This window comes from Lontra canadensis, unplaced genomic scaffold (assembly GCF_010015895.1).
Source record: "Lontra canadensis isolate GAN:19392208 unplaced genomic scaffold, GSC_riverotter_1.0 scaffold141, whole genome shotgun sequence".
NCBI lineage: Eukaryota > Metazoa > Chordata > Mammalia > Carnivora > Mustelidae > Lontra > Lontra canadensis.
In genome coordinates this window covers 1,290,053-1,317,517 of record NW_022631135.1, presented here as the reverse complement: position 1 = coordinate 1,317,517, position 27,465 = coordinate 1,290,053, and the positions used below count along the sequence as shown (strand labels likewise).

General features: G+C 40.0%; 1 protein-coding gene across 6 annotated transcripts in view; it reads right to left on the bottom strand.

Annotated features, from left to right (window-relative positions):
- AKAP7 (A-kinase anchoring protein 7) overlaps positions 1 to 27,465 on the bottom strand; it is a 152,244-nt gene that overhangs the window by 30,651 nt on the left and 94,128 nt on the right. The window contains exons 1-2 of one of the 6 annotated variants that reach the window (XM_032843518.1): positions 15,636 to 15,958; positions 12,935 to 13,003 (exon numbers count right to left, since the gene is read on the bottom strand). The exons of the other annotated variants lie outside the window; for them this stretch is intronic. Coding sequence (XP_032699409.1) covers positions 12,935 to 13,003; positions 15,636 to 15,684 — 118 coding nt within the window. The 5' untranslated portion in view covers positions 15,685 to 15,958. Of the gene's footprint in view, positions 1 to 12,934; positions 13,004 to 15,635; positions 15,959 to 27,465 lie in introns of those variants that run through there. 6 annotated transcript variants of the gene reach the window in all.

Sequence of the window (27,465 nt, the reverse complement as noted above, 5' to 3'; positions counted from 1 at the left end):
CAGAGATTTAGGCATCCTGATGGACAGACCCCAACGAGAAGGCAAGGGAGTGTTCCAAGGGAAAAAATGCCATACCCATAAGTCTACTCAACAATTCAAGGCCTGAAATTATAAGTCCTTTTTTTCTCCTTCTGGGCATGACAGAAATAAAACCATGGTTCTGCCAAGCTGACTTCTAAAATGACTATAATTATACAGTATACTCTCATTTGTTACAGAGAAATGATATTTACTGGGTCTATTACATGCCAACCACAGTGTCAGACATTTTTATATATGTTAGCTTATTTAATTCTCATAATATGTAGATATTTAAGATGAAGGTACAGAGGCTGAGAGAGGTTACATAGCAGATTTTAGAACCAAAGATGTAAGCTGAGTATATCTGCCCTCAAAATCCCTTTGTTTTCAGCACTGAGAGTTTTAGGGCTCTTTTGAGTTTCTTTACTGTGAGTATCAGAAATTTGTGGATGAAAGCTGAAAGACCTACATATTAGGCAAGGCCAACTTAATTAAAAGGAAGGCAATTATCTATAGAAAGTGATTTATCAGATGCCCTGAAAAAGTTTTACTAGTTGCCTGAAATTTCTCCGCTAGAGATTATTTTGGACTTAGTCATTACTGCTGCTTAATTTATTTTATTATTTTACTACAAATACTTCCCAAGAGCACTTGGGATAACGAGCCTTGCTCAAACGCAAATGCCCCAGGAAGGGGTAATACAGGAAGCATTCTTCCATTAGCCAAAACCTTTATGTACATCAGATTCTCCACTCCTTTTTCCCTTGGCCCTCACCCAGGAAAGAAGACATAGGGACAGGCCACATCGACAGGACATCTGGGTAGAGCTCACAGCAGTCAGTGATGCACCAGGGGCTGGGAAAAATTCTACAACCTCTGTACTCCCAATGAAAATTACTCAGCATTTGATCAGACAATCGAGGAAAACTGTACAAAGGTCTGATAACAGTAACAAAAAGCAATACAGTTACTAGATAGCCTATGAATTAGCAAAGGGAATCAGGGAGTGAAGACAGGAATGGTAACTATGAGAATTTGCACTAATTTTCCTCCACTTAATTTTAGAAACATAAACCTCTTGGGTAGACATTATTTAGTAAAGGAAAAAATCTAATCTTTAGTGACTGTGGTTAAATGCTTTCTATCACACACCATTACTGGTGCCGCCACAGTATTACCCACAGGAATCTTACACAAAATAGAGTCTCTGGTTACACAGAGCACGGCTGGCTTCACTGTGCTTTCCTGCTTCAGAAAGGGGGCAGTGGGGTCCCAGCCTACTGCCAGCTCTTGGTCCCTCAGCACCTCTGGACAAACACATCTGAGAACTCCTCCAAACTTCTGCTTGCAGCCACTTCCCCCTCTTAACTGGGACAGTCAGGAAGCATTTATTTAACTGTTTCTCTTCATAAGCAGTTTTCTGAATGATCCTACCTGGCGTAATACCTGACACACAGGAAGCGTTCAGTAAGTTAAAAAGAAGGAGGGGGGAGAGGAGAAGGAGGGAGGAAGAGCAGGAAGAAGAAAGAGCTGCATTCTATCATATTTCTTTCTTTGAGTCTTAGTTTGAAGGGACAAATGGGGAGAAGCTCGATAAACTTTCAAGATCATGGTAATTCAAGCCCTGCTTCTTAAAAATGAGGAAGCAAGGCCCACAGAGGCTGGTAATTTCCCCAGTGTCAGACTGTTAAGAGCAGAGTTGAGTTTCTCGCCCACTTCTCCTTATGCCCAGTCCTGTGCTCTTTCTATAGTAAAAACTTCATGCCAAGAGACGGGCCATATGTTTTCAACAGGCAGCAGCAGAACGGGAGTTCCACTGTGTCCCTGTGTCCAAAAGCATTTCTACAGGCCAGGAAGGAGGGTGAACATTGTTGTACGCTGGTGGCAGTTTCCCTATCACACATTTCCTGGGACACCTGCTGGAGCATCTAAGTGAGAACATATTAAAATCCTTCTCCGGTACATTTAGTAACCAAAGTTCTTTACAGGTTACAGTATTAACCAGAATCGTTCCAAGTTCTGTCCTCTGACAGACTGATGTCAGACCGACTCCCGTTTTCACACACTTGTAACAGAAAATGTGTCTCATTCTCTTCACTAACAAACATTTAGAACACGCCTCCTTTTGGTAACACACTGTGTTAGCCTCTGAAGCTATGAAGAGAGGTCTAGAACATGGGTCCTGCATGTGCAGCACTTGAAATCTGTGAGGAGATAGAAAGCACGTATGAAAGAGAACCTCAAAGTCGGTTTATCTAAGTACAAATGAGAGGAGCAAAGGATAAGGTTACAGGATTTCTAGGAAGACTTCCAGAGGATTAGAAAATCTAAATACAGACTTCCTTGAGTGTAACTGAACAATATCCACCATGGTAATTAAGGTTCAAAAATATAAGTAGTCACCAGACATGAAATTAACACTGTTTATCTCAATTCATATATTAATGTTGTAGCACCAAATTCCAAATCATCAGAAAGAAACCATCTTGAGATTGGCTCATATTTATGAAACACATACTATTCTGGTAATTCATGTCAAACAAAAAGACTATATTGAGAAATATTTCATATATAAAAGTAAAATAGGTATGTATTGTTAAAACACACACTTATAACCTTCCAACAAACAAAGTCCAGGGCTGGATGGCTTCACTGGTGAACTCTACTAGACATTCCAAGAAGATTTAATACCTATCCTTCTCAAAGTCTTCCAAAAAATCGAGGAGCAGGAAATGCTTACAAACTCATTTTATGAGGTCAGCATTACCCTGAGGCTAAAACCAGACAAGGACACCATAAAAACAGAAAATTATAGGCCAATATCCCTGAAGAACATAGATGCAAAAATCTACAACAGAGTATTAGCAAACGGAATTCAACAATCCATTAAAAGGATCATATATCAACATTAAGATTTATTTCAGGGATGCAAGGATGGTTCAACATCAAATAATGTGACATTAATGAAACGAAAGGTAAAAAACCATAAGTGACTCCTAATCTCACAAAACAAACTGAGGGTTGCTGGGGGGAGGGGGGTGGGGAGGGGGGTTGGGAGGGGGTTGGGGTTATGGACATTGGGGAGGGTATGTGCTATGGTGAGTGCTGTGAAGTGTGTAAACCTGGTGAGTCACAGACCTGTATCCCTGGGGCTAATAATACATTATATGTTTATAAAAATTTTTTTTAAAAATCAAGTGATCATCTCAATAGATGCAGAAAAAGCATTCGGCAAAATTCAACATCCATTCATGATAAAAACTCAAGAAACTGGGGGAGGAGTCAAGATGGCGGAGAAGTAGCAGGCTGAGACTACTTCAGGTAGCGGGAGATCAGCTAGATAGCTTATCTAAAGATTGCAAACACCTACAAATCCAACGGGAGATCGAAGAGAAGAAGAACAGCAATTCTAGAAACAGAAAATCAACCACTTTCTGAAAGGTAGGAGTGGCGGAGAAGTGAATCCAAAGCGACGGGAAGATAGACTGCAGGGGGAGGGGCCGGCTCCCGACAAGCGGCAGAGCAACGGAGCACAAAATCAGGACTTTTAAAAGACTGTTCCGCTGAGGGACATTGCTCCAGAGGCTTAACCGGGGTGAAGCGCACGCGGGGTCAGCGTGGCCTCAGGTCCCGCAGGGTCACAGAAGGATTGGGGGTGTCTGAGTGTCGCAGAGCTCACAGGTATTAGAACGGGGAAGCCGGCTACGGAGACAGAGCCGAGGAGTGAGCTCACAGCTCGGGCTTACCTTGAACCGGTCGCAGGCTCAATCAGCTCGGAGCGCGGCCGGAGGCCAGGGTGACGGGAGCAATTGGGCGCGGTTCTCTGGGAGCGCACTGAGGAGAGGGGCCCCAGACTCTCGGCTCCTCTAGGCTAGAGACTGGGAGGCTGCCATCTTCATTCCCATACTCCGGAACTCTATGGAAAGCGCTCAGGGAACAAAAGCTCCCGAAAGTGAACCGAGCCGATTACTCAGCCCGGCCCCTGGTAAGGGCGGTGCAACTCCGCCTGGGGCAAAGACACTTGAGAATCACTACAACAGGCCCCTCCCCCAGAAGATCAACAAGAAACCCAGCCAGGACCAAGTTCACCTACCAAGGAGTGCAGTTTCAATACCAAGGAGAGCAGCGGAATTCCAGAGGAGGAGAAAGCAAAGCACGGAACTCATGGCTTTCTCCCCATGATTCTTTAGCCTTGCAGTTAAATTTTTTTTTTTCTTTTTCAATTTTTTTTTTCTCTTCTTCTGCTAAATTTTTTTAACTTTTACCCTTTTCTTTTTTAACATTTTTTAACTAGTTTATCTAATATATATATATATATTTCCTTTTTATATTTTTTCATTATTGGTTTTCTTTTTTTGTTTCTTTTTTCTTGCTTTTTTTTATTTCCGAACCTCTTTATATCCCCTTTCGCCCCCCCCCCTCACGATTTGGGATCTCTTCTGATTTGGCTAAAGCATATTTTCCTGGGGTTGTTGCCACCCTTTTAGTATTTTACTTGTTCCTTCATATACTCTTACCTGGACAAAATGACAAGGCGGAAAAATTCACCACAAAAAAAAAGAACAAGAGGCAGTACCAAAGGCTAGGGACCTAATCAATACAGACATTGGTAATATGTCAGATCTAGAGTTCAGAATGACGATTCTCAAGGTTCTAGCCGGGCTCGAAAAAGGCATGGAAGATATTAGAGAAACCCTCTCGGGAGATATAAAAGCCCTTTCTGGAGAAATAAAAGAACTAAAATCTAATCAAGTTGAAATCAAAAAAGCTATTAATGAGGTAAAATAAAAAATGGAGGCTCTCACTGCTAGGATAAATGAGGCAGAAGAAAGAATTAGCGATATAGAAGACCAAATGACAGAGAATAAAGAAGCTGAGCAAAAGAGGGACAGACAGCTACTGGACCACGAGGGCAGAATTCGAGAGATAAGTGACACCATAAGACGAAACAACATTAGAATAATTGGGATTCCAGAAGAAGAAGAAAGAGAGAGGGGAACAGAAGGTATCTTGGAGAGAATTATTGGAGAGAATTTCCCCAATATGGCAAAGGGAACAAGCATCAAAATCCAGGAGGTTCAGAGAACCTCCCTCAAAATCAATAAGAATAGATCCACACCCCGTCACCTAATAGTCAAATTTACAAGTCTTAGTGACAAAGAGAAAATCCTGAAAGCAGCCCGGGAGAAGAAGTCAGTAACATACAATGGTAAAAATATTAGATTGGCAGCAGACTTATCCACAGAGACCTGGCAGGCCAGAAAGAGCTGGCATGATATATTCAGAGTACTAAACGAGAAAAACATGCAGCCAAGAATACTATATCCAGCTAGGCTATCATTGAAAATAGAAGGAGAGATAAAAAGCTTCCAGGACAAACAAAAACTGAAAGAATTTGCAAACACCAAACCAGCTCTACAGGAAATATTGAAAGGGGTCCTCTAAGCAAAGAGAGACCCTAAAACTAGTAGATCAGAAAGGAACAGAAACAATATACAGTAACAGTCACCTTACAGGCAATACAATGGCACTAAATTCATATCTCTCAATAATTACCCTGAATGTTAATGGGCTAAATGCCCCAATCAAAAGACACAGGGTATCAGAATGGATAAAAAAACAAAACCCATCTATATGTTGCCTACAAGAAACTCATTTTAAACCCAAAGACACCTTCAGATTTAAAGTGATGGGGTGGAAAAGAATTTACCATGCTAATGGACATCAGAAGAAAGCAGGAGTGGCAATCCTTATATCAGATCAATTAGATTTTAAGCCAAAGACTATAATAAGAGATGAGGAAGGACACTATATCATACTCAAAGGATCTGTCCAACAAGAAGATCTAACAATTGTAAATATCTATGCCCCTAACGTGGGAGCAGCCAACTATATAAACCAATTAATAACAAAATCAAAGAAACACATCAACAATAATACAATCATAGTAGGGGACTTTAACACTCCCCTCACTGAAATGGACAGATCATCCAAGCAAAAGATCAACAAGGAAATAAAGGCCTTAAATGACACACTGGACCAGATGGGTATCACAGATATATTCAGAACATTTCATCCCAAAGCAACAGAATACACATTCTTCTCTAGTGCACATGGGACATTCTCCAGAATAGATCACATCCTCGGTCCTAAATCAGGTCTCAACTGCTATCAAAAGATTGGGATCATTCCCTGCATATTTTCAGACCACAATGCTCTGAAGCTAGAACTCAATCACAAGAGGAAATTTGCAAAGAACCCAAATACATGGAGACTAAACAGCATCCTTCTAAAGAATGAATGGGTCAACCAGGAAATTAAAGAAGAATTGAAAAAATTCATGGAATCAAAGGATAATGAAAATACAACAGTTCAAAATCTGTGGGACACAACAAAGGCAGTCCTGAGAGGAAAATATATAGAGGTACAAGCCTTTCTCAAGAAACAAGAAAGGTCTTAGGTCCACAACCTAACCCTACACCTAAAGGAGCTGGAGAAAGAACAAGAAAGAAAGCCTAAACCCAGCAGGAGAAGAGAAATCATAAAGATCAGAGCAGAAATCAATGAAATAGAAACCAAAAAAACAATAGAACGAATCAACGAAACTAGGAGCTGGTTCTTTGAAAAAATTAATAAGATTGATAAACCCCTGGCCAGACTTATCAAAAAGAAAAGAGAAAGGACCCAAATAAATAAAATCATGAATGAAAGAGGAGAGATCACAACGAACACCAAAGAAATACAGACAATCATAAGAACATATTATGAGCAACTCTATGCCAACAAATTTGACAATCTGGAAGAAATGGATGCATTCTTAGAGACATATAAACTACCACAACTGAACCAGGAAGAAATAGAAAGCCTGAACAGACCCATAACCAGTAAGGAGATTGAAACAGTCATCAAAAATCTCCAAACAAACAAAAGCCCAGGGACAGATGGCTTTCCGGGGGAATTCTACCAAACATTTAAGGAAGAACTAATTCCTATTCTCCTGAAACTGTTCCAAAAAATAGAAATGGAAGGAAAACTTCCAAACTCCTTTTATGAGGCCAGCATCACCTTGATCCCAAAACCAGACAAGGATCCCATCAAAAAAGAGAACTATGACCAATATCCTTGATGAACACAGATGCAAAAATTCTCACCAAAATACTAGCCAATAGGATTCAACAGTACATTAAAAGGATTATTCACCACGACCAAGTGGGATTTATTCCAGGGCTGCAAGGTTGGTTCAACATCCGCAAATGAATCAATGTGATACAACACATTAATAAAAGAAAGAACAAGAACCATATGATACTCTCCATAGATGCTGAAAAAGCATTTGACAAAGTACAGCATCCCTTGCTGATCAAAACTCTTCAAAGTGTAGGGATAGAGGGCACATACCTCAATATTAGCAAAGCCATCTATGAAAAACCCATCGCAAATATCATTCTCAATGGAGAAAAACTGAAAGCATTTCCGCTAAGGTCAGGAACACGGCAGGGATGTCCGTTATCACCACTGCTATTCAACATAGTACTAGAAGTCCTAGCGTCAGCAATCAGACAACAAAAAGAAATTAAAGGCATCCAAATCGGCAAAGAAGAAGTCAAACTATCACTCTTCGCAGATGATATGATACTATATGTGGAAAACCCAAAAGATTCCACTCCAAAACTGCTAGATCTGGTACAGGAATTCAGTAAAGTGTCAGGATATAAAATCAATGCACAGAAATCAGTTGCATTTCTCTACACGAACAACAAGACAGAAGAAAGAGAAATTAAGGAGTCAATCCCATTTACAATTGCACCCAAAACTCTAAGATACCTAGGAATAAACCTAACCAAAGAGACTAAGAATCTATACACAGAAAACTATAAAGTACTCATGAAAGAAATTGAGGAAGACACAAAGAAATGGAAAAATATTCCATGCTCCTGGATTGGAAGAATAAATATTGTGAAAATGTCTATGCTACCTGAAGCAATCTACACATTTAATGCAATTCCTATCAAAGTACCATCCATTTTTTTCAAAGAAATGGAACAAATAATCCTAAAATTTATATGGAACCAGAAAAGACCTCGAATAGCCAAAGGAATATTGAAAAAGAAAGCCAAAGTTGGTGGCATCACAATTCCAGACTTCAAGCTCTACTACAAAGCTGTCATCATCAAGACAGCATGGTACTGGCACAAAAACAGACACATAGATCAATGGAACAGAATAGAGAGCCCAGAAATAGACCCTCAACTCTATGGTCAACTAATCTTCGACAAAGCAGGAAAGAATGTCCAATGGAAAAAAGACAGCCTCTTCAATAAATGGTGTTGGGAAAATTGGATAGCCACATGCAGAAAAAAGAAATTGGATCATTTCCTTACACCACACACGAAAATAGACTCAAAATGGATGAAGGACCTCAATGTGAGAAAGGAATCCATCAAAATCCTTGAGGAGAACACAGGCAGCAACCTCTTCGACCTCAGCCGCAGCAACATCTTCCTAGGAACATCACCAAAGGCAAGGGAAGCAAGGGCAAAAATGAACTATTGGGATTTTATCAAGATCAAAAGCTTTTGCACAGCAAAGGAAACAGTTAACAAAACCAAAAGACAACTGACAGAATGGGAGAAGATATGTGCAAACGACATATCAGATAAAGGGCTGGTGTCCAGAATCTATAAAGAACTTAGCAAACTCAACACCCAAAGAACAAATAATCCAATCAAGAAATGGGCAGAAGACATGAACAGACATTTCTGCAAAGAAGACATCCAGATGGCCAACAGACACATGAAAAAGTGCTCCATATCACTTGGCATCAGGGAAATACAAATCAAAACCACAATGAGATACCACCTCACACCAGTCAGAATGGCTAAAATTAACAAGTCAGGAAATGACAGATGCTGGCGAGGATGCGGAGAAAGGGGAACCCTCCTACACTGTTGGTGGGAATGCAAGCTGGTGCAACCACTCTGGAAACAGCATGGAGGTTCCTCAAAATGTTGAAAATAGAACTACCCTATGACCCAGCAATTGCACTGCTGGGTATTTACCCTAAAGATACAAACGTAGTGATCCGAAGGGGCACGTGCACCCGAATGTTTATAGCAGCAATGTCTACAATAGCCAAACTATGGAAAGAACCTAGATGTCCATCAACAGACGAATGGATAAAGAAGATGTGGTATATATACACAATGGAATACTATGCAGCCATCAAAAGAAATGAAATCTTGCCATTTGCGACGACGTGGATGGAACTAGAGGGTATCATGCTTAGCGAAATAAGTCAATCAGAGAAAGACAACTATCATATGATCTCCCTGATATGAGGGAGAGGAGATGCAACATGGAGGTTAAGGGGGTAGGAGAAGAGTAAATGAAGCAAGATGGGATTGGGAGGGAGATAAAACCATAAGTGACTCTTAATCTCACAAAACAAACTGAGGGTTGCTGGGGGGAGGGTGTTGGGAGGGGGGGGTGGGGTTATTATGGACATTGGGGAGGGTATGTGCTATGGCGAGTGCTGTGAAGTGTGTAAACTTGGCGATTCACAGACCTGTACCCCTGGGGAAAAAAATATATTATATGTTTATAAAAAATAAAATAAAAAAAAAAAACTCAAGAAACTGGGCATAAAGGAAATATACCTCAACATAATAAAGACGATATATAACAAACTCACAAGACTAGGATGCCAATCTCCCCAATTTTATTCAACACAGTTTTGGAAGTCCTAGCCACAGCACTCAGACAAGACATAAATAAGAAATAAATGGTATCCAATTTGCTAAGAAAGGACTGAAACTGTCACTGTTTAATAGACGATACAACATTATATAGAGAAAAAACAAAAATGGATACCCAAAACTGTTAAAACTAATAAATGAATTCAATAAAGTTACAGTATACACAATTAAAATACAACAATGTTGCATTTCTATACACTGGTAATGAACTATTAGAAAGAGAAATCAAGAGAAAAATCTCATTTATAATTTGATCCAAAAAAAAAACTAAAAATAAACTGAACTAAGAAGGTGAAAGTCCTGTATGTACAGTGAAAACGGTGAGATGTTGATGAAAAAAAAAAAAACAAAACAAAACTGAAAGTGATACAAATAAATGTAAAGATATTCCACAGTCGTGGACTGAAAGAATTACTGTTGTTAAAATGTCCACACTATCCAAAGAAATTTATGGATTCAATGCAATCCTTATCAAAATTCCAAGGGCATTTTTCACAAACTAGAACAAATCATCTAATTCTAATAAGTATATGGAACCACAAAAGACCCCAAATAGCCAAAGCAATCTTGGGAAAAAAGAACAAAGTTAGAGCTATCACACTTCCTGATTTCCAACTAGACTCCAAAGCTACGGTAATAAAACCATATGAATTGCCATGAAAGCAGACACACAGATTGACAGAACAACACAGTGGAAATAAACCCACGCCTATGTGGCCACGTAATTTATGACACAGGAGGCGAGAACATACAATAAAGGAAGGACAGTATCGTCAATAAACGCTGTTGAGAAACCGGACAGTGACATGCAAAGGGAAAAAAGGGAACCACTATCTTGTACCATATACAAAAATTACCTCAAAATGAATTAGACTCGAATGTGAGACCTAAAGCCATAAAACTCCTAGAAGAAACCATAAGTGGTAAGCTCCTTGACAGGTACATTAGTGGTGTGGTTTTGGGTTTGACTCTAAAGGCTAGGACAACAAAAATAAAAATAAACAAATGGGACGATATCAAACTTAAAAAGCCTTTAAAAGAAAAGAAAAGAAAACAAGCTTCTGCACACTCAACAAAATTAAAAGGCAATCTACTGAATGGGTGAAGATATTTGCCAATTACATATACCATAGGGGTTAATATCCAAAATATATAAAGAACTCATACAATTCAATAATAACAACAAAATCTTTTTTTTAAAAATGGGCAAAGGATCTGAATAGACATTCTTCCAAAGAAGGCACACAGATGGCCAATAAGCATTTGAAAGATGTTCAACCTCACTAATCATCAGGGGGAAGCAAATCAAAACCACAATGAGATATCACTTCATACTTACCAAACTGGCTATTACCAAAAAGACAAGAAATAACAAGTTTTGGTGAGGGTGTGGAGATAAAGGAACCCTTATGCACTGTTGGTGGGAATGCAAGTTGGTGTAGCCACCATGGAAAACAGTATGAAGGTTCCTCAGAAAATTAAAAATAGAATTATCGTATGATCCAGCAATTCCACTTCTGAGTATCTAACAAAATACACAAAAACATGAATTTGATAAAACACATGCATGTTTATGTTCACTGAAGCATTATTTATAATAGCCAAGCTTTAAAAACACCCTGAGTATCTGTTGATGATGAATAAAGAAAATGTGGAACACACACACACACACACACACACACACACACACGGAATACTACTTAGCCACAAGAAAGAACGAAATAGTACCATTTGCAACACCATGGACAGCCCTTGAGGGTATTACGCCATGTGAAATAAACCACACAGAGAAAGATAAATACTGCTGATTTCCCTTACATGTGGAAGCTAAAACCAACCAACAAAACAAAACCCAGACTCAACAGATACAGAGAACAGACTGACTGGTGGTTGCCAGAGAGGAGGGGATGGGGAAATAAAATGGGTGAAGGGTACCAACAGGTACCAAACTCCACCAATAAAATAAACAGCATGGGGAATCCATTCAATAATACTGTGTTAACTTCGTCTGAGGACAAATGGTAACTAGACTTATGGTAGTTATGATCCCAAAGTACACACATGTCAAATCCCTATGCTGTACACACAAAATTAACATGCTATTGTATGTCGATTATACTTTAATAAAAAGACACATACTCGTAAAATTAAAATCTGGGTCTTATAGAAATACACACTATTTTATTTTTAGCATCACCAAATATCAGGGCTAGAAAGTAACCAAGTTACCAGTGTATACATTCATTAGCTGTTCCATTCACCCTTACACACCCCTAGTTATGGTTTCTCATCCTATGCTTGAAAACCTCCGGTGACAGTAACCTGACTAGCTGACGAGGCAGTATGGTTCATCTTTGGACATTTCTCTATTTCATTCTACATAAAAGCAATGTACTTCCAAATGGGAAAATTTGCAAAAGGGGAAGAGCCAGTGGAATGTTTTCTAATTTGTTACAGAGGTCTCTGCCTTTCCTTATTAAGTTTTCTTTTGAGGTCTACTTCATGAGACTGATGAAGTACAATGGTCAGTAAGCCTGTGCAGTAACATTCCTGTTCCTGGGCATTCCCTCCAGAAAGCTCACTATGAGATATTAGATAATCCAAAGAAAACAAATGCTATGTAAGAATCCACCAAGAAATACCAGATTGAGAGTATCTACAATATCTATTAATCCTACAATATCTACAGTAATGTTTTACGTTAAGTGTATTGTTCCTGTGTAGCAATAGAGTTTTAACTTGCAATAAATGCACTTATTAATCTTGCAAGAAACATGCATTTATTATCAGCATGTTCTACTTATTGTGGCCCCAAAGCATACAGCTCAAGAAAATGCTTACTGCTGGGATTTAAACAAAAAGGGTGTAGTTGCTTTGTGTGGCATTAACTGAGAAACAAGCCATGATGGGTTCTACTGTATTTGACAATTCACCCCATTAACAAGATTTCTGGCTATGCATGTGGTTAACTTTTCACACAAACGTAGGGCCCTTGCACAACTAGTTGATTAAACAATCATCTTGTTTGCAATCACTAGATTAAAATAGTAACACTAACAAATGAATGAAATGGGAATACTTTCCATCTATCACCACCACCAAGGCTCAAAGCAGCATACAGCAGCAGTGGGAGGGGACAAGGAGTCACTAAATCTTACCACTTGGCCAGCTGGGTATATCCTGTCTGTACCTCTGCAGGACGGTAGAGGACGGGCTTTCCAACTCACCTGTGTTTTGAGAATGACATCCACAAATTTAAACTCTCACCCAAACCTCATGTAGTCCTCCCTAATTTGAGCCGCTCTGAGGAGGTATATCCCCGAGCCATCATCCCTTACAGCAGAATTGAAGGGTGCAGGCCCTTGCATTTTTGGACTCTGCCTCTAGTCGGTCCCCACTGAGCATGTGGCTCAGAGCAGGCTAACTAGGCTGCTAGGTGGGGATGCAACAATGAACAAGACCTGGGGGTTACTGTACAACCCAGCAGCAGGATCAGAAGAATGCTGGTCCCTCCCAAGCATCTCCTGTGGATTCTTTTACCAACACAACTTATGGACTGGCTATCTATAGCCAGTGCTAATTTCCACGTTTCTTGAGGCATGGCCAATGAATTCTCTGCCACTTTTTTCTCAAGTCCCCTTTGTAAGTGCTGTTAGATATGTATTACCAGCAGTGTTACAGCGCCTGGCAGAGACGCCCTTCTTTAGACCCTCCGGTAGCAGAGAAATTAAACACAGCATTCGGAAAACAGCTGATGGGATGTGTGATGGAGTGTGGACAGATCGTGAGGAGAAAAACAGGGAAGCAACGTCAAAATCAAAGACAATTGCAAGAATGGTGAGGGGACAGGGGAAGGTCTGCAGCCAGTGGGGGTGGAGGAGAAGAAAGGGGGACGAATGCACGGATATCAACCTTCATTTGCACTTCTGAACTAGAACTTCACTTCAGACACAGCGTAATGCTTTCAATTCTTTTTAAATTTTTGGAACTTGAGGAAATAACCCCAAAAGGCAGTCTATATGACTCCCTATCAACTAATACGAAGAAGCACTGTGCACAAAACACAAGAATTTGCACCCCACAATCCCAGATAAAAACAGAGAAGAGCAAATTTCTCAATGAGGTGAACCCTGACTTCTGTCAGCACCAAGAAGACTGCTGACACACGAGGAAGGAGGGAAGCAGAAAAGAAGGAAAGCCAGGGTTCCAGGGGAAAACAGGGAGCAGTGGAACGGAAAGTGAAGGGTCAAGAGGGAGAAGGGGACAATTACTATCCCTACTTCTGGCCATCCAGCTAGAGATGTTGTCCAAGCAATGACTCAATCAACCAAAACCCTTGGCAATTATAAATCAATCATCCTGACAAACACCTGAAAAGTTTCAGGCTGCCGAAGTAATGCTGATGCTCATTGTGAAAAAAACAAACAAATAAAATAAAATAAAAACAAACAATCCGGGGCGCCTGGGTGGTTCAGTGGGTTAAGCTGCTGCCTTCGGCTCAGGTCATGGTCTCAGAGTCCTGGGATCGAGCCCCGCATCAGGCTCTCTGCTCAGCAGGGAGCCTGCTTCCTCCTCTCCCTCTGCCTGCCTCTCTGCCTGCTTGTGATCTCTCTGTCAAATAAATAAATAAAATCTTTAAAACAAAACAAAACAAAACAAAAAACGAACAATCCTGCTATAAACTCACCTCAGACTTTGAGCTCAGAGTCATTTGAGTTGTACACTATCGTTTTCACAAGTAAAACTGAGAGCACAGTTATTGGCTCTTGTTACTAATCAAATGCTCCAAAGTCTCCCAACATTTATTCCCAAGCACTCCCCGAAGATTTCTTATAAAAACTGCCTTATTTCCCAAGGGAACAGGTATAGGATGTGTGTCAGTTTTTTTAAAACCTGCCCCTGGCCAGTTTCCTGAAGCACCAGCAGCAGAAAATATAAGCCAGATGTGGACTCTTCGGTATCTGAAGCAGATATCATGAGATTCCAGAGACCGATTAAAATTTATTTAAAGAAAGCCCTGATGTGACAGAAATATGACCGCAAATTTAGTAAGTATGACTACAAACATTTTATGAAAAAGCACGAAAAAGTCAGTATTGGGGGGCAACTAGTGTAAGGCCAGTTCTATTCAGCACAAAAATTAAAATGCTAGTCCTGTCTTTAACAAAGCCAAAATGTAAGTAAATACACAGAATCCAGGGAGGAAAAGAATTTCATGCAAATGTCATCAGTTTGAGTTCTGTTTTCCCAACCATAAGCAGATGTTGAATCTGCCTGGCACCGGCTGAAAAATATGCATGAGGTTTTTGCTGGGAAGCAGGGCAGCGTCCCCTGTGTGGAGAGCTGTCTTACAGGTACACCTGAGTCCCCTCTGTGGAGAACAAAGCAGAGGACACGTGAAAATATCTGCAAATGTGTAATATACGTCATTTCAGAGCCGGCTTGACTTCTCTGTGTGTTATTTTCGAGCCCTGCTCTGAAAATATCCCAATTTCAGAGAAGAAAGATGAAGTCTGGCTCATACCACATAGAAATTGCATGCAGTGATTTAAAGAAAGTCAAAACTAAACTCTGACTCTAGATAGTGGGATAAGAAGGAGCTATAGGATTAGCAATAGACGAAAATCAAAAATAAGTTTTCAGGATTTTGTATTTTTAACATAGCTTATTTATTGAGTCGCTGTACTTTCCCCAGTTAATTATTAACCACATACCTACCAATCCTTTTAAGAAATGCACAGGAAAAAATCACAGCTCATTCTTCTGTTATCGTTCCCGTAAGGAAAAAAAAACCCCAAAACTAGCCCTGGAAGACAACCACACAAGCACTTAGGACCTGCACGGTACAATCACACTTACTGATTTTTTCCTCATCTCTTGAGAAAGGAAAGCAGCAAAGCTGGCCCATGGCACTGGTGCTGTCTTTCCTTCCTGGTGCTCTTCTCCCCGGGCACCCCAAATAGAAACTGCAGTTTACACCGCGGTCTGTGAGCACACCCTGCCTATTCCACTCAGAGCACGAAGAGCCAATGCACAGCCAGCAGAGAGAAAGGAGAAGGGAACTCGCGGCGCTGAGCAGAAAGGCTCCACCTCCCAGCCCTCCAGCCAGAGGCAACTGCACTGGGACCAGCGTTCAGGGAGAGAAGTAGCCATATGCTCGCCCAATTCTCACACAGCTGAGAGCTCCCGGCCTCCGCCCCCTGCCACAGGCACAGCCTAGGGAACTGTGTGTGTCTTGAAGAAAGATAATCAGGCACAAACCACAAGGAGTGGTCCTCGCTCCTGCAGACAAATATAATAATTCAGAGAAATTCAGAGGGAAAAAAAAAAATCCCTACATTTTCTGCCTGCTACTTAAAGAGGAAGAGCTTTCTTTTACCCCAGGAGATTTGGGGTTCTTTGTTTTAAGAATAAGGAAGCTGACGTGGCAGAACACTGAAAAAGCAGCTTGAATGAAGTACCACTAACGATCCGATCCATGAGCCGCACCAACTGTAGGAATGACAGGGAAAGCGGGGGACAGTCCTGCTGTCAGCACTTTACAGTGTAGCTTTTAAAGTTAAATGTCTGCTTTCTGAAACACTCCTGTGTTCTTCTAGTAAATCAATACTACGAATTTTGAAATCAGAGCATCAAGTATGTCATTAGCCCAGAAAATTCCCCAAATCTAGAAGCACCACTGAGAAAAAGAGCAGAGATAAAAGCACCTTTCAGAATGAATCCAAGGGGTGGGTAAGCAAATTCAAGGACAGCACAAGGACTAATTTTAAAACACAATATTTGAACTTCATGACAGGAGATAAGTGACTTCCAGTAACAGCTCCAAATCTGTTCCCTTAGAGAACAGCCTTACTTTATGACAGCACAGGAATGAAAGACAAACACCATCCAAATTCCTGCTGTACTCCTCTACTTCCTAGCAAGGCACACACACACCGATTAACCAAGAGGTCAAAGGATGATCGTGAAAACCTTCTGTGGTTCTAGATGCAGGATGCCTGCTTTCATTCCCCTCTGAACAAGAAGAGAATGCAGTTTGGAAAAATAAAAAGCTGTCCATTCTTTTTTTTATGTTAAACATTATTTTGTGCATTAAAGAAATATTTGTAGTCAACACTCTTCATTGAAAAAAACGAGTAAGTCCTAGCATTCCCTAATCACCAACGTCGATGTTGCCATAAAACCTTTAGAAAGAGAAAGCCAGAGGTTTGAATCCCAGATCTGCCAGGTATTAGCAGTTCTGAAATAATGACCTCTTTGTCAGAGTTTGGATTAACCTCCTCTGTAAGACCTGAAAATCAGGTTAAGTTCATTATAAAGTTTTTAACTTATTGCAAAGTAGATAGTGTTTGGGAGGAAGGAAAGAGGCAGAGAACAGATTACTATAGCTGTTTGCACCTCTGTCTTCTCAGCACCAGCCAGGAATCTCTCCACCTCCTGTTGCAATCTCCTGTCTCTGGGCTGCCATCTTGAGTTACTGCTTATACATGTGGACTCGGAGCCAAAAGGCCCCTCCCTGACATGTAGCACTCAGGGGACAGTACGCTGTAATGAACCTTATACCAGCTTCACTTTATTAATTAATTCTTACTGGCACTACTTCTAACAACATGCAATTAAGAATATCAGTTACATTATCTACCTCGGGATATCCTGCAGTCTAAGGGGAAAATATATATAATATCAGATATACATATGTGTAATGTCCAAGATTTTTTTTCATAAGCATTAAGAATGAACCAACCAGGGGCGCCTGGGTGGCTCAGTGAGTTAAGCCTCTGCCTTTGGCTCAGGTCATGATCTCAGGACTCTCTGCTCAGCGGGGAGCCTGCTTCCCCCTCCCCCTCTGCCTGCCCCTCTGCCTCCTTGTGATCTCTCTCTCTCTCTCCCTGTCAAATAAATAAACAAAATCTAAAAAAAAAAAAAAAAAAGAATGAACCAACCATAATACAAGATTAGGAAAACAACTGAAAAATTCAAGACAGGTATTTTTAAACTGGCTTTGAATTGTGCAAATGATTAGCATATCATTTAACCTCAAGGAGAGGATGGAGTCTGGTTTCCTCTCACTCAGGACTCTCTCTGTTATGGAAGGCTATAGTTTCATACCTTAGGTCACAGCTAGTCTCAGCCCAGGATTTCCAGGAATGGTCTTCACGTTGCATATTTTTATGTTTGTTTCAATAAAGATGATTCATTAAATATACAATTAAATGTAATTTCCCTTCTATAGATTTCTTAAGAGTTTCCATATAACCAAATTTTCAACTCCAAAGAACAGAAACATTCATATGTCTGGATTTTTGTTTGTTTGTTTGAAAAACAAACCATACATAGGTTGCAAATACTGGTGGAAAAAATTATTTTTTTCCCCACCATCACATGACCCCTTCCTCAAAGTTGAATAGCTACCATATAGAAGGACCTAGAAAGTAGTCATCATTTACCCAATTGTTCGGGAATACAACAGTCTGTAACTGACTTGAATAGCACAAGATACAAGCCCCTCCTCCCCCTCCCCTATCTCGCAAAAACAATCAAGTAGTAAGCTGACCAAGGATAAATGCTAAGATTTTCTGGAACTTACTATATGCCAGGGTCTTGCTAAGTGCTTTGTATTTACTCTCATTTCATCCCTACCACAGTTCTGTGAGGTAGGTGGTATTTCTACCCTCTTCTGACTGATGGAAAAAGTTGAGCTCAGAAAATAAACTAAGCCAAAACCTCTCAGAGAATATGGGCCAATAATGGGATTTGAACTCACTTTGCCTGGCTGTACAGACCCTGAGCTCCTCAGCCCAGAGTTCTGTATTATTAAACACTATTTGTATGTGATATTGGGTATATACCTTACGAGACAGCTTACTACAATATTGAATAATGCACATAAAAACAGCTATTTAACGAAGATCAATGGTAATATGTTTAAATGTCTTGGTTTCTCATATTTTGCCACCAAATTCCTTTATTCATAGGGCATGAGTAATATAACCCTATGAAGGCAGATCCCTTATAGGAGCTGGAGCCTAGCTCTGCTCCCTGCCAAGCTGTGGGGTAGACTTCCTCTAGGGCACAGAAATGCCAGAATGGCCCCTGAAAGCATTCACCTTCCAGGAAAAATAGCAACTTACACCAGTCGTGAGGAATCCCTGAGAATATTAATGGGATTTGGTTAGAGGATTAACAGACTCTTTTCAGTCATATAGAGAGATCTACCATAACTAGGAGAAGATTTTAAAAAGAAGTTAACCCATGGGGGGGGGGGTCTGGGGGATTCAGTCGTTAAGCATCTGCCTTGGGCTCAGGCCATAATTCCAGGGTCCTGGGATCCAGCCCTGCATTGGGCTCCCTGCTCAGCAGGAAGCCTGCTTCTCCCTCTCCCACTCCCCTTGCTTGTGTTCTCTCTCTTGCTATCTCTGTCAAATAAATAACATCTTTAGAAAGAAAAAAAAAAAAAAAAAAAGAACTTAACCTGAATGCGAAAACCTGACATGATATCATGTTCATAACTTTAAAGCTATCACCTCTTCATGTTTTCTTTTCTCCCAGGCCTAACTATGAACAAATCATGGTTGGGACAGACACCTGTCTGCTACAGTTGCTTGGACCCTTGTTATAATGGTTAAAATAGGAGGAAGGAAGCTAAACAGTATGAAGGGGTGCCTGCTGCCTCCTCTCCATGTGCTTTGGTTAGCTCTGAAAATACTGCCCCTGAGGGAAAAAGAGAATTCTTAACTATGACCAAAACTCTATTCTCTGTATCACTGGGTGGCATTATTTTCAATTTGAAAACACATATACTTGGATTTTGGAGCAACTTCACTATATAAAAGTCTGACTCAACGTAAAGAACAAATCCCACTGTAAGACTCTGAATCTGTAGAACTGTCCAGATTACCGCCTCTTCTGAGACCTCCAATTCATTAATAAAAGGAAATCTGCAATTGACAACTTACAGAAACACAAGAGAAAGAAATGAAAAAAGCAAATACTCCTTTATTAAAAAGAGTAGAGAGAAAGAGGACATTAAATCATGAAGTGTAAAGAGATGGAAAAAATCCTTTATCCCTCCAAATTCTAGAACCAAGCCCTTAGGAAATATGCCTTTAAGCACAAGAGACACACTTCAGTTAGATTTCATCATACAGCAGGTGGCATGCTTATGGAAACTGTTATGCTAAGAAATGTCACAGTTTCAGGGAAAATGTATGTAAGTTCATGAAATGCTTGACAATTGATGAAAACACAATTTATAAAAATTGGATTGTTTTGGAATATATCCCAATTTTTTATGTTTACATCGGGGTACCAAAGACTATCTGGGCCTTAAGAACGTTGGATGCACATACTCAATATTGTATCCTGTTTCTCTATGTTCTTGTAAAACCAAATTTCAATTCTCAATAATCAATCCACAAAGCATCTATCACCCAGACCCAATAAATGCTCCTTTCCTCTCTACCTAGTGCTACATCTTTGCAGCCATTTTGTAACCAAAGGGCAAAGTTCTGAAGCTACCTGATTAAATATTGATCTTTGAAAGTTGTTCTTATGAGTGTCTGTCTATAAGAAAAAGAGGTTGAGAAAGTCATAACTGAAAAACTTCAATGATTATCTGTAAATCTCACTGGTAAAGGCCTATTTTTAATTACCAGGTAAAAGAATCTTGATCTAACTGTGAAATTTGGGAACCAAGAATATTTTTTTACCATTATTCCTCTGTTAGTCATACTTTCAACAAAGACTTTTTATTTCTCTTTCCAGTGTTTTGTTTTTTTCTAACACTGAAAGTTAGAGGTATTTGTATTTGAAACTGCCAGATGCTATAAAATTTCAGTATATAATTAAAGGGAAAATGTGTTTTTTAAAACACAAGGAGAAAAACATAATGTACCATATACAGCATATGTGCATTTAGGGAAGGGGAGGAAACAAGCAGATAACTAGAGTTACAAAAGAAGTCCTTCTTGACCAATTTGTAATAGTCTCTTCCAAATCTCTGCAGTGCATGTCTACCTAGTGCCAATTTTCAAATGCTTTCTCCATGTTTATTATGAGGATCTTTTCCTCTTCTTCTTCTTCTTTTTTTTTTTTTTTTACGATTTATTTACTTCTTTGGACGGGGGATGGGTGGGGAGCACCAGCAGGAGGGGCAGAGGGAAAGAGAGAGAGAATCTCAAGCAGACTCCCTGCAGAGTGCGCAGCCTGACAGGGGCCTCGATCTCATGACCCTGAGATCATGACCTGAGCCAAAACCAAGAGCCTGATGCTCAACCGACCATACTTCCCAGGCTCCCATGGTCAGTTATTTTCTATGTGCATGGCCCAACCTTTAACAATGTATGTCACTGCGGCCCTTCCCTTAATTGGTAAGAAATAAATTAGGGAGGAGAATTTATTTTCCTGCTCAGAGAACAGACAGCAGTAGAGCTCTTGAGGTAGGAGGCTGGAGGATGGGCTAACGGGTTACATTACCTGCTTGAAGCCCTCCGATTTATATTATACCATTTAGTCAATTCAATTTGCTTCTGGCCACTATTTATTAAGCACTTAGTGTGTACTAAGATGATAATCACAATGGCTCTTGAGGTGAGGTTCATGAAAACACAACTCATAAAAACTGGAGTCAAGGAGTACTCCAAAGTAAGTACAACCAAAGGAAGTGAGAGAGAAAGCCAGGGCCAGAGCTGTAGCCGGCAGAAATCTGTAGGCATGTGCTCATGGGGGCAGGAGGGGCATCACCTTATGGTAAATCCCATTGTTCGGTTTTATTAAGGCAAGGCAGGAAGAGAACAAAGGCCAACAACAGTCATCTATTCTAGTTAGCTGCCGTTCATTCTTGCTTTTATACTCTGTCCTTCTTTTCAGGTATTAACAATGAAATCATAAAAACCGACAGGAATTACTTAACTCAAGGACAAGTTATATGATTGGATGTTAAAACCTTTAAAAAAAAAAAAAAAAGCAAAAGCAAAGAATGTACTTAATCTGCTGGCCAGTATTTGTATTATCTAACAGGGCTGCCTTCTTATTCAACTGCTTTTAATCCTTTAATGCCTTGAGACTTTCTGAGGGAAAGCATCATCCTTCACAGCAGGAAAAAAATGTATTTCAGAAAAGCTAATAGGACCAAATGAGTAGATTCTGTTTGCAATTTAACAATGTAAACTACACAAATTTTGTTGTATACTTTCTAATGTACTGGGGGTTTTCACAGTTCCTAATTATTCTTTATCTGGGAAATCCCCAATCTGTATTTAGCTCAAAAATGCTCCACTGTTTGACCTTGGACGAGACAACAGTCACATTTCCTGCTATATAAAGGATTGGAAGACCTCAAATGAAAGGTGCTTTAATAACTCAGTGCACTACTATGAAAGGGTTTTTTTTTTTTTCCTTTAATAACAGTGAAAGGGATGAGGAAGAATGAAAATAAATCCCCAAAATAACAAAAAGAAAATTCACTTATACTAGATGAAAGACAGTGAAATCATGACTGGTTTTGGCAGGTCTCAGTATCCGTCCTGATCTACCGTGGCCCAGGGTAACATTCATCTGATATACTATGTCAGTATTCATTCTGTGTATGGACACTTTTAACAACATTTGACAACAGTTATTTAAATGCCCATAAAACCAGGGCGCCTGGCTGGCTCAGTCCAGAGAGCAGGTGACTCTCAATCTTGGGGTGGTGAGTTTAAGCCCCATATTGGGAATAGAGATTATTAAAATCAATCACTCAATAAACAAAACTAAACAAAAAAAAAAGTTGAAAAACACATAAAACCAAAATACTGATGATGTACAAAATAAAGGCAAAATAATATAGATAAAATTAAGTGTCCTTACACCTTTGCAGCCTCCCACTGACAAGTAGTTGAGATAGGCAAAGCCACATTCCTCAAGGAACTCACAACTGCCTTAATGTTAATGCTTTGCTAGAGGCAAAAAGCAACCTAACCTTGGCATTAGCCAGACCTCCAGGATCCTTTAAATCCTCTTTAACACATGAAAATCCTTTTGGAAACTTCCTTTATCTCTGCCCCTCCCCACTTAGAAGTATATAATCAATAGCTCCTTACAATCCCAGTGCCACTCTTTCTGCCCACAGGTCCTATCCTGTGCTTTAATAAAACCAGCTTTTTATAAACCCTTTTATAAACCCTGTGCTTTAATAAAACCACATCTCAAGATTTCTTTCCTGACCGTTCACTCCCAAACCCCAACATCACATCACTATGACTATTTTCTGTTAATACATTTATTTCATAATCCAGATGTGTATCCAATGGGCAGCACTCAGCAGCAAGTAACAAAAAACTCTTGATCCAAATGGTTAAAAAAATAAAGAGATTCATCATTTCCTATAATCAGAGATGGAATGACTTTAGGGTTAGTTAATTCAGTGGCTTAACAAGATCAAGAATCACCTTTCTAGTCTCCCATACAGTATACATATGTTTGTAGTCACCTACTGTCCCCGTGGTTAAGACGGCCACTAAGTCCTGGCATTACATCACAATTTCCAACTAAAAGAGGATGTTCTCTTCCCTATGAATCTCTAAGTCTCAGCCAAAACACTATTTTCTGAGTTCTCATGTAGATATCCCTTCAAATATCAGAAATGGGTCACATGCCGCTTCCTAATCACTGGCAAGAACAGAACCAGTCACCAGCAGGCCCAAAACCAGGCCCATACGCCCTGAAGTTCGCCACCTTGAGGGGAATGCAGGGCCCTGCCAACAGAGAATGAGGAGGGCAAGAAAATGGATTCATAACAGGCAAACCACTAGTGTTGCCAGTGGTCAATTAAAATTAGTAAAGTTATCGAAAGGGTCAATAAATAGTTTCGTATAGCAGAAAAGGGAAAAAGCCTTAAAAAGTAAATAATTGAGAAGAATGCCATGCCAGTAAAAAACAAACAGAAAAGCAAAAACAATCATCTGTGGATAAACGTACGGCACACTTATATATCGAATGCGTAGTTGGGAGAACCAGTATCAAAACCATTAACTGCCTTTCTCCCGAACCTTACTATGCTAAGATTGACTTCTTAAATAAAAGCTTTTGCTTTGATCGGAGCCATTAGCAAGGAAAGTAGTTTTGGCACTATGGCTCCCTGGTATGAAATATAAAATTTATGATGATCAAAAGCAGTTGCTTTTACTCATAGCCAGAAGCAAGTCAAAATAGTCACCTGGTTACCCTCGTCAGCGAAGATCAAGTAGAACCACAGTGAATAAAATTCTAAAATGTAGTTCTGTTAGCTACAGTTAGTGTTCTAGGTACTTTATATAAAATGTTTTCAAGTTAGATAAAATAGTCAAGGATTTTTATGGGTTAATGAAAAGAAACAGAGAATTTCAATTTCATAAAGGGAAATGAGTATACTCAGTTTCTTCAGCTCTCATGGTCCCTGTTTTTACCAGAACAAGTTTCTCAGTAAAAGAAGGAAACTTGCATAGGGAAGTTTTTCCTTTCCTTTCCTTTCTGCCATTGTTGTCCAGATTCCATACACCACGATGAAATAATAATCAGATGTGTCATATTTGCTGAATCAATTTCCATCACGATTTATTCGAGGCCCTTGATGTCAGACCTCCTTCCTTCCTTTGTAATAGTTTTCTTGGGTAACTCGCTGCAAAACTAACCTGAAGTCCCAGGTTTCCAGTACCCCTCAATTACTTCATTCATAGCCGCAGCTTTAACTGTGATCCTAAAGTCACTGAATCCCAAATTTATCTCTCAGATAGGTCATCTATGTCCCACACCTCCCTCCGGAATGTCACTTGACTGGGCCACAGATGTTTCAATATGTCTAAAATCAAACATCCCCCTGTCACCAAAATGTTTTCTCTTTTGTCCCTTATGTTGCTGGAGGGCACTACCGTCGACCTAGCTGTCAAACCCCAAATACGGGAGCCATCCGAGAGCTCTCCCCTGTCTTTCATAATCCGCTGCAAACCTGAAAAGAGACTGATTTCTCCTGCCTACCCAGATCTGCAGGTCCACCCCTCCTTCTCCTCCCCTGCCAGTGCTAACTGTGCACCATCTTCAGGACCTGCCTAGCATGGTGCCGCAGTCTCCTCACTCATCTTGCTGATTCAGTCCCCTGTTCTCCCCACCATTGGGCTTTTATACTACTAATAGAGTGGCCTTTCTAAGGCACAAATCTGAGCGTGTTATTTGGAGCTCCAAAATTTTGGAAGGCTCCCATTTCTTACAAAATTAGATCTGAATTAAGATCTGCAGGATAGGTAATTCACATGCACTGAGTGCATTACTTATACTCCTCTGGGAAGCTACTCAGCCTGGAAAACACCTCCCTTTCACCTGTCCTCCTTCCTACATTCTCACTTTCCACCTTTATCCTTCCCTCTTCAGTGCAGCCTTCCCTGAGTGCAGCCTTCCCTGACAATCCCAGGCTGAATTACAAGCACACTCAGTTGGTTCCCATTAACTTAGAGTCATTATCACCTTCAATTGTGATTGTTCGCATGACTTGGCACTGGAATGTAAACTCCGAGAGTACAGTCCTTGTTGGCCCACCTCTGATCTTCAATATATAACATAATGCTCGGCGCTTGGTAGATATTCAAATATCTGTTCAGTAAATTGCACAAATAAAATACAACAAAATGTGTTTGTGTGCACAGCTAGCAGCTCTTCAAATGCCCCGAGGGAGCTAGCCTGATAGCTCAGGCAATACTGAATCCCAAGTTCACTCCACCAATAGTGCAACAGCCAAGAGCCGTTTACTCACCACAGTCATACTCCCCTCCCTTCCAATTCCTGTTTTAAGAGTAAATAGAGAACAAAAGAATATAGCAGAATTGGATTTTTAGACCAAGCTGGACAATGAGAACGTTGTTGTCTTCCAATTAGTCAGATGTGATAATAATTAAAGTTTAGCTCTGGCAAAAACTAAAGTACAACAATTTAACATAAAATAGAGAAGTTGGGAATGTTAACGATGGAAGAAATTTTCATGAGCTCGCTCAGACCTCCAGCTTAGATGACTCACAAATGATACTCTCTCTTGCACCTTAAAGGATGGGTCAGTAAAGACATTTAACAAATCCCTTAACACCCTGTCCCAGTGTTTAACAATCAATCTTTTAGAATCCAAAGTTTCTCTAATTCCTAAAATAGTATATTCCCAGTAAAGATTAAAAAGAAAATCACTTTTTTTTCCTTATACTAACCCTTCCTTAAGTCACTCTTTAGCCCTCTTTGTCCTAGGCTTAAGAATTCTATACACATTAGGGTGCCTGGGTAGAACAGACAGTTTAGTGACTGACTCTTGGTTTCCATTCAAGTCGTGATCCCGGGGTCATGAGATTGAGCCCCACACTGGGCTTTGTGCTCAGCGTGGAGTCTGAGTAAGACTCTCCTTCCCTGCCCCCTGCTCACTTGCTCTCTCTCTTGCTCTCTCTAAAATAAATAAAGTCTTAAAAAAAAAAAAAGAATTCTACAAACACTTTGTAATAAACACAGCAATAATAACGGATACTAGTTAGCGAATGCTGAGTGTCAAGTGCGGCACCATGCTAAGTGCTTTTCGTGCATTATCTCATTCAACCCTCATGAGTTAACCATCATTATTAACCCCATCTCACAGATGGGTTTGGGGTCCTGAAGTAATGTGTGCAAGAAAACCAAACTGGGAAGTGGCAGTGACCACTACAACAAGGTCTGTCTCACTTGAAGAACTTCTGGGTCACTGCGACTTTCCCTCTGTAGCACGTGCACTGTCTCTCCACTGTTCTGCATCCTAATTCCTTAATGCCTCACTGAAATGGAGATGAACTTCATGAGTTTTTACATATTTGTCTCTTGTGATTTCATCACACCATCAAATTGGGTTTTTTCTAAATAACATTACATTAAAGAGCAGAGACTGCCAACTTTGTTGTGTTTTTCCTAAATCCAGGAAAAAATAAAGCTAAGGTTTCTATCTTTGTAGTTACATATATAAATTACATATAAATATATATGCAATCTAAAATATTACATAAATACATAAATCAAAAGCACATGATATAAATCTATGCACTTTTATTTTTTAAGTGCACCAATATTAATCACAGGCCATTAAAGGAAAGCATTAAGAGTAACACAAGTCTATAATTACCTAAAGTGGGTGTTCTGATGTTAGAAACTCAAGAACACCATTGCTATAAGTATTCTGATATGACTAGCACAGCTATTAATATGAGTTACTAACATTTTTATAAGATTATTATGTTAGGCACTGTGCTAAACACCTTTAGAGTATTAACTAATGTGGTGAAAAGTTTATTCAGAGTCAATTAGGCAATGTGATGGATTAGTTAGCCATGACTTTTGGCAACTGGAAGGGCCTCCTAACACTAGTTTTATTGTACATCTGAATGCCTTTGTTTGACCACAAGATTGGATTTGCACTCCAATATTATCACTCATGTAGTGTTTTTTTTTCTTAGAAATTCAGTATTTACTTTCAAATTTCCTTTTTTTAAGAGATTTTATTTACTTATTTGACACAGAGAGAGAAAGCACACACAAGCAGGGGAAGAGGCAGGCAGAGGAAGAAGCAGGCCCCCTGATGAGCAAGGAGCCCGCTGGGGGACTCGATTCTAAGACCCTGGGATCATGGCCTGAGCTGAAGGCAGATGCTTAACCGACTGAACCACCCAGGCATCGTTAT